This window comes from Impatiens glandulifera, chromosome 1 (assembly GCF_907164915.1).
Source record: "Impatiens glandulifera chromosome 1, dImpGla2.1, whole genome shotgun sequence".
NCBI lineage: Eukaryota > Viridiplantae > Streptophyta > Magnoliopsida > Ericales > Balsaminaceae > Impatiens > Impatiens glandulifera.
The window spans coordinates 86,837,845-86,845,467 of record NC_061862.1 but is presented as its reverse complement, the minus strand read 5'-3'; the positions used below and the strand labels follow the sequence as shown (position 1 = coordinate 86,845,467).

At 34.8% G+C, this 7,623-nt stretch overlaps 1 protein-coding gene across 2 annotated transcripts; it reads left to right on the top strand.

Annotated features, from left to right (window-relative positions):
* The first annotated feature begins 1,969 nt into the window (after positions 1-1,969).
* Positions 1,970-7,258, top strand: LOC124919194 (peptidyl-prolyl cis-trans isomerase FKBP43-like). 2 transcript variants are annotated; one of them, XM_047459371.1, is made up of 11 exons: positions 1,970-2,204; positions 2,341-2,414; positions 2,906-3,138; positions 3,314-3,438; positions 4,218-4,581; positions 4,774-4,902; positions 5,213-5,402; positions 5,561-5,648; positions 5,734-5,775; positions 5,863-5,911; positions 6,919-7,258. In XM_047459371.1, exons 1-11 carry the CDS (start codon positions 2,192-2,194, stop codon positions 6,998-7,000), a joined length of 1,389 nt encoding a protein of 462 aa, XP_047315327.1. In that variant the 5' UTR covers positions 1,970-2,191; the 3' UTR covers positions 7,001-7,258. The 2 variants fall into 2 exon arrangements, with proteins under 2 accessions (XP_047315327.1, XP_047315328.1); XM_047459372.1 differs by having other exon boundaries at positions 1,971-2,204; positions 4,221-4,581.
* The last annotated feature ends 365 nt before the right edge of the window (positions 7,259-7,623 follow it).

The following is a 7,623-nucleotide window of genomic DNA, read 5'->3' as shown; positions in this document are numbered from 1 at the left end:
TCTCACCAGCTGGGTTATAAGCAAAGAGGGTTGGTCACCTACCGGTTATAAGCAAAGAGGACTGGTCACCTGCTTGTCACCTGCTTGTTGAATAAGTGTGGGTTTGAAGCATGAGGTGGCTAAGCATGAGGTGGAACAAGCATGAGGTGGAACAAGCATGAGGTGGAATAAGCATGAGGTGGAACAAGCATGAAGTGGAATAAGTATGGGTTGGAAACTATAATCAGTCGGACCCCCACGGTCGGACTCCCTCGGTCGGACTCCCTCGGCCGTACCCCCTCGGTCAGACCCCCTCGGTCGGACCCCTTGGTCAGACCCCCTCGGTCGTGATATAGATTTTCCCTCGGCCTCGACCCAGATTTGCCTCGGTCCAGACACAGACTTGCCTCGGCCCGGACAAAGACTTGCTTTGGCCCGTGGTTTTGGCTATGACCGAAGTTACTCGGTCTAAAATGAAATTTTGGGTGTGACATGAACACTGCTCATTCAAAGTTACAACTGCCTTGGCATTTTCAAGTTTAGAAAACTATAAAAGAAAAGAATAAATATATAGTTCTTAACTGAAGAACAAATATGTTACACTGATTCTGCTCGTTGTGAGACAAGAATTTGGAGGTGCGTTTGATGTAACGATTATAGAGTTTGTGATGAAAGAGCTTGTCGACAACCACCATTACTGATTTTTGCATCTTGTTTGAAACCACCATTCCTACCATGGGTTTCATTTCTCTCTTTCTATTCCTTGTAAATCGCAGTCGCCGAGATTCTTCAATCGTCTTCTTTCGTAGTCTATTGTAGATTGATATGAAACCCTAGCCGTTTTCATATATTTTACAAATTTCTGAATCTCAATATATACTCAGATATACCAAATGCGAGAAATACATTTCTCGTAATTGAGCACCAAATGCGAGAAATACCAAATGCGAGAAATACATTTCTCGTATTGAGCACCAAATGCGAGAAATACCAAATGCGAGGAATACATTTCTCGTAATTGAGCGGTAAAACAGGGGCGCGAAGGGTATTATAGACTTTTTACAGGACAAAAAGGCCCTTTTTGCCAACTTTATCAACCGTGGGCCTTTTTTGAAATTAGACCTCTTATAAGGGCCATTCCATCAAAATTTCCCTTATTGCTAGGGGTGTTCAATATTTGGTCTGAACCGAATATCCGACCGAATTCGAATTCACCGAATTCGAATAAACCGAATTCGAAATACATTTTCGGTTTTCGAATCGAATTTTAAACCGATTCGAATTCAAATACAGTTTTCGGTTTGGTTTTCGAGTTTATGTTTCAACTCGAAAACCAAACCGAAAACCGAATTCATTTTTATTATATATTATATAACTTATTACATATTTATATTAAATTATCATGGACCTCCTACTAGATCCCTACATTAAATCCATAATCCCTAATTCATTTTCCCATTTCTCTAGTTGTCAACACGTCTCAACTGCCATATATTATCGTCGGCGACACTATTTTACTTTCGTCGTTTAATTGTCGAATATACATTAGCGTTAAGCTAAGTTTGCGTGTTTTATATATTTTTATAATTTAAGTAGATAATATCTTTTTAACAACTTATTTATTTTGTTAACTCTTTTTAAAAAAATTATCTTATGGGTAAGTGATGTTCTATATTTGGTTTAAACCGAATATCCGACCGAATTCGAACCGAATTCGAATTTACTAAATTCGAATAAACCGAATTCGAATTTACCGAATTCGAATAAACCGAATTCGAATTTATTCAAATCGGTTCGGTTTTCGAATTTGCTTAAAAAAAATAAAAATTCGAAGAACCCGAACCGAAAACTCGAAGAACCTGAAAACCGAACCGATGAACACCCCTACTTATTGCTTCACTCTTTAAATAAATATTTAAAGTAGGAAAAATTTATTACTAAAAAAAAAAATCAACACTATATTTGTTCACCCTCCCAACCCCTTTAAAAAATCAAAAATAAGCCCGGCCCGGATCCATCACCCACGACACACTAGCCCTAACCACCCTTCTTCTCCAAAACTACTAGGCTTCCCTTTAAGTCTTCATACCGCGCCAGACGCAGACCCACCCATCACGCCATCACCCACGGCAGTCGGCACAGTCGACACTCGGTGGCCGTACTACGACTCAACCTCACGTTTCACTTCGCAGTTGATTTCGCCTCAGCATCAATGGCTTTCTGGGGTATATATTTTTGAATTTGAAGGAAAAACTAACGGATTTCATTTCCATTCATTCATTCATTTAAAGAACTAGAAAACCTCTTGTTATCTGGGTCATTCAGACGTTTCCATTCATCACATCTTTCTCTTTGTCCCAGGAGTTGAAGTACGACCTGGAAAACCATATACTCATTCCTTTGATCCAGGAAGAGGAAGACTCCGCCTTTGTCAGGTAAAGGCGTCCAAATTTTGAACTCTAACCGTTTTCATTTCTTGTAGATTATGTCTATTGTAGTTTCTGGAATTAAGGGGTGAATAATTATGTATGATTGAATTTGAATAAGGTGTTACTAATAATCTTTGTTATGCTAGTCAACATTATCTTTAATACAAATTCTATTCGGCTTTTCACATTGTACCTAAGATTTTAAGTTACAATTTCTTGCCTGCAACAATGATTGCCATAACCATTTGTAGAGGGATTCAATTCCCTTGTTAGTTTACTTTTATATTATGCTGTTTTTTCTTTCTCGATAAAATTGTGGTAATCTGGAGATAAGATTGTTAAAGTAGAAGCAACTTAGAGATAGAGAATCAGGTAGAATGAATAATGTTGTAGATATATAGAGCAATAGAACCCAAACAAAGCATTAAAATCTAGCCTGCTTATGTTCTAACATTTTCTATTATACTTGACTAATCTGACACCAAAATTGTTCTTAGGCTACATTGGGGATTGGTGTAGCCATAAAGAAGAGCTTAGTTCAGTGTAATGTTGGACGAAAAAGTCCTGTTTTTCTCTGTGCATTGTTGCCTGATAAAACAGAATCATGCCATTTGGATTTGGAATTTGAAGAATCTGAAGAAGTCATATTTTCGGTTATTGGTCCTCGGAGTGTTCACCTCACAGGTTACTATTCCGCTAATGGGTGCAAAGGGGTCTGTAATGACAATTCGTATCCTTTTAATCCATTGGAGGAACACTGCTATGTACATTGGTTATTATTCTATCATATCATAATACTGTGTTGTATGGCCTCCACACCTAAGATTAATTTGCACATGAATTAATAACATTTATCTAGTCTTCAATGTAAAAAGTAGTGGCTTTCTTTCTTTAATGCCACTCAGAGAATCTTATGGGGAAGATATTGCAAACTCAGATTCGCATGAGTCAGCTAATAGCAGTGGCGACAAATATGATGATAGTTTTATTGATGATAATGATCCGGAGGTTTCCCCTTTTCCTGATCCAGGTTTGTGTTAACATATGGCATGCTAGCTTATATTAATCATTTTTTGTTTACAAAAATGTCAAATGCTAATTAACTTTTCTGCTGCTCTTCTCAACATTCTCTTATTTTGTCTGATTCTTGTATAGATTATAATCAAGTTTAAATCATTGAATTTTAAATGTATAAGCAAAACATACATAAATTTGTTAGTCTAGACATTGATGTGATAGTAATTTTCTTTTGAAGAGGAAAAACAATTTCATTAATCCATTTTTTTGTGAAGATACCAGTAAAGATGATGAAAAGCTAAATAAAAAACAATTCAGTTCAAGTTATGACATTATTTGTCATAGATTATCAAGTTACAACTCAACAGACATCAATAAAATCACCAACAAATGTGATTTGTAGAAAGACACTAAAAAACACTCATATCCATTCACAAACATATAACGCACAGATCCCCTCTTCTAGCCTAGCGGCAACAAGAAGTGGATATTTACCCTAATCCTGGGTTCGAGTCCGTTACTTAATCCGTTGTCTCATTTTTATTTTCCCAAAAAAAATATAACGCACAGTCCTCAAAAACACCTGTGCTATTATTCCCTTTTTTATTGCAATTTTCTATCATTTTTTAATTGTCTTTAGTTCTTCACATGGAATGTTCACTTTTAATTCAAGAAAAAATGGAATGTTCCCTTTGTTCTTACCTGTGGTTGATATTCTCTGAAGCAAATCATAGTCATGAATATCCTTTTTCCATCTTTTCCATAGATGATGTTGAACTATTTCTTCTCTAGTAGATGATGAAGGCACAAAAAATGAGAAGAAAGTAAAGAGACGTCTCAAGAAGAAATATCAGATAATTGAATCTGACGAGGATGTTAGCTCGAAGCAAGAAAAGTTGGATACCGAATGCCAAAGAGAAAATTCTGCAACAGAGATTGAAGATGAAAATGAGGACAACGATGCTATTTCAACACTGCTTCAATTAAAAATGTGTAGAAACGGGAAGAAGGCCGAGACAAAAAAAAATAGTACAAACGGCATACTGCTAAAGGAAAAAGATGAAAATGTGACTCCTACGACAGAAATTAATGGCCTGCATCCTACGTTAGGAAAGGACGATCATACTGTTACTGGAGTGGATGGTGAATCTGACAGGTATATTCATATATTGTTCCATTTTTTATTTTTTGCAAAAAGATGTACTGTTTTTTTTTTTGCGAAAAGATGTACTGTTCTATGTTACTAGATGATGTTTAATAATTTGCTATCAACACACATTTTTTCTGTTTTTTATTTTTTTTGTTTGGTGGTTTCTGTACTCATTGAAGTAATGATTTTTCCTTGAAGGAAGAAAAAGTCATCAAAGAAAAGGAAGAGACAGTTGGACATTGAAGAAGAAAGGACTAACAATGGCGACAACAAAGATGATGAAGCCTTGCAACTTGAGTTGCCAGATCAGAAATCAATTGACGATAAGTAATGGATATTGTTCTTTAGCGTTGCACATCATTTAAGAACTGCATTGGATCTTTAGAAAATTGGATACATTTTCTGGATTTTATCTGGATGAAAAATTACCAATAATTTTTTTTAATATGTATTTGACTAAGTTCCGTTTCTAAACGTTATCTCATTTGGATAAATGTTTAAATATCTGAAATATCTCATCTTCAATGCAACGACCTTTCAAAATGAAAAATAATGAAATACAGGAGGCAAAGAGAATAAAAAAACAATATAAGGAACATCTTAATTTAATGTTTGTATTTTTTTTTTCATTTTGCAGGCCTCTTGAAATTATTGCTAATCCAAACTCCGAGGACAAGAAAACTAAGAAGAAAAAAAGGAAGAGTGAAACTAAGGAGAACAATGTTGAAGACAATTTATTTAACCCAAGTATCATTTCTAGTGGATTGATCATTGAAGTGCTACAAGAGGGTAAAAATGATGGAAAGATAGTAGCTACAGGGAAGAAGGCAAGCATTTGTTTTCTGTTTCTTTTTGTTTGTTTGTGTTAGTTGACTTTTTAAACTAAGAGGAGATGAACATAATTTAAAATGGCCGATTTGCATGATATTTTTACCTTTGAATCTTTTGATTGACAAGTTTATGTTCCTTTTGTTTTGTGGCTCAGGTAAAAGTCTTTTTAACTGCTAAGCTGAGGGATACTGGAACGATATTCTACTCTAATATTGACAAATCTCCTCATAGATTTGTTATAGGTAATCATTTCTTCATGATTTGAGAATAATGTTTTTGGGGTTATTCATGCTTACTATAACACCAACTATTAATCCCCTTGTATAGGTGCTCCAGATGTTGTAGATGGCCTTAACATTGGCATGGATGGTAACTAGCTAATGCACGCTTACTGTAACTCAACATATTCTAATTTTTGGTTCCCAATCTAACATGTCTTGTTGACCTGATTTCTAGGTATGCGAGTAGGTGAAAAAAGAAGACTCACCGTACCACCATCAATGGGGTAACTTATTATATGCTTTATTTGTTTTAAAACCAAATATTTCATTAAACTGCAATAAATTGCGAAGGTTGAATCTTATCAAAGAAAACCCAACAAATCCAGTCACGACATAAATTGTCATGAAGAAACCCACAAGGGAAATTCAAATGTAAAGAGTATTGCCTAATAGACAAAACGTCTCTATATTCTCACTAAGAATTTTAGTGACTCACTAGTCCTAGCCTACTTTAGAGAATAAACCCTGTTGCAAGAAAAATAAAAATTGTCATGAAGAGCATTAGATCGTCGTTCCCTCATGACATAAAACCAAGTCTCTCGAAGGAGAGCTCACGTGACATATGATATGACCCATACTCTTCAAAAGAACAAACACCACAATTACCCGTGGTTCAAAAATTCTGTCAAAATCTCAATAACTGCTTAGGTCCACATGGACATCGATTTCCTCATCAGTTTGGCATTAACACAATCACTTCTAGATTTGGTCCCTTGCATTCTTTTCTCTTTATCAATCATTGATTATTAGTCCTTATCCTCACTACAATAATACTTGCTTAGATTATTTTCTACATTTCTTATTGCATTGCCTCTTTAAGTATAACTTACACAAAAACTTTTTACCAAAGTGAGATATACTTTCACTATGCAAGCATCTCTCCATTCCATAAGCAACAAGTGCTGCTCATCAATTAGTTAATCATCAACTTCTTCTAGCTCGAATACGAATTATAAGAACCTAGATAGGACATTCGACAACATGTTCATAAATTCTAAGAACCCATCTCATGATCCTAGGTGGTCGAGCTTCCATTGGCTCACTTTGCTACGTTCTTTGAAGTGTTGACAGCCTCTTTCAAATGAAATTAACTTGTTGAAATTGTGGACCATATCCACCCCAATCCATTTTCTCAATAACATAAATTGAACATCAATATCCACATCTCAACACTTCTTCATGAAATTCTATTATATTTTTATGCTTTCCTTTTGTATTTTTGGTAGTACAGGTACGGCAGTCTTGGTGATGGTGAGAATATACCTCCCAATTCATGGCTTGTGTATGATGTAGAATTACTTGGCGTTCGTTGAATTTTGCTCAATTGATTAAATTACTCCGTAGAGGCTCAATTCAATGGGTAATGGATGAACATGGAATGGTTGATTATTTTCTCCAATTTGGTGGAGTATGGTATTATTTTTGCTAAAGATTAATGGATTAGAGATGAATGAACTTGTCATTTTTTTTAATGTACTCAATTGAGGACAAGATGAACCTTTTCCTTATAATTGGGAGATTTTTTTTCTCAAAAATGAAATGAAAATCTCTAATTGAGACATTTTGGTTTATTGGCCCACTTGATTTATTAGTATTTATTATGCGCATTAATTATTTTTAAACTGCCTTCACTAAGTCTATTGACATTCCATCTTTTTGAGTTTTACTGAAATATCATATTAAAGTTGTTGGGCTGTTGCGCCAGCCACAGATAATATGATTGGTTACACAGAAATAAAACAATTGTAATTGACAATGTTTTCTTCATTCTACAATATGATGCAAGTTTTTTCTTTTTGGTGAAATTGCAACAAAAGGAGATATTATGTCAATGTATATCTAAGTAAACTTATAAAGCTGAAATTTTTTATTTTTTTTCATGAAAGGAGTAAAAACAATCTATTAGTAAAAATGTCTTATTTAAAAATCAAAAGTT

What these genes read in the sequence shown, in the direction of transcription:
- LOC124919194 (XM_047459371.1), top strand. An exon ending in GAAGACTCCGCCTTTGTCAG is followed by an intron (nt 2,415 to 2,905) that starts GTAAAGGCGTCC and finishes AATTGTTCTTAG; the next exon opens with GCTACATTGGGGATTGGTGT. An exon ending in GTGGATGGTGAATCTGACAG is followed by an intron (nt 4,582 to 4,773) that starts GTATATTCATAT and finishes TTTTCCTTGAAG; the next exon opens with GAAGAAAAAGTCATCAAAGA.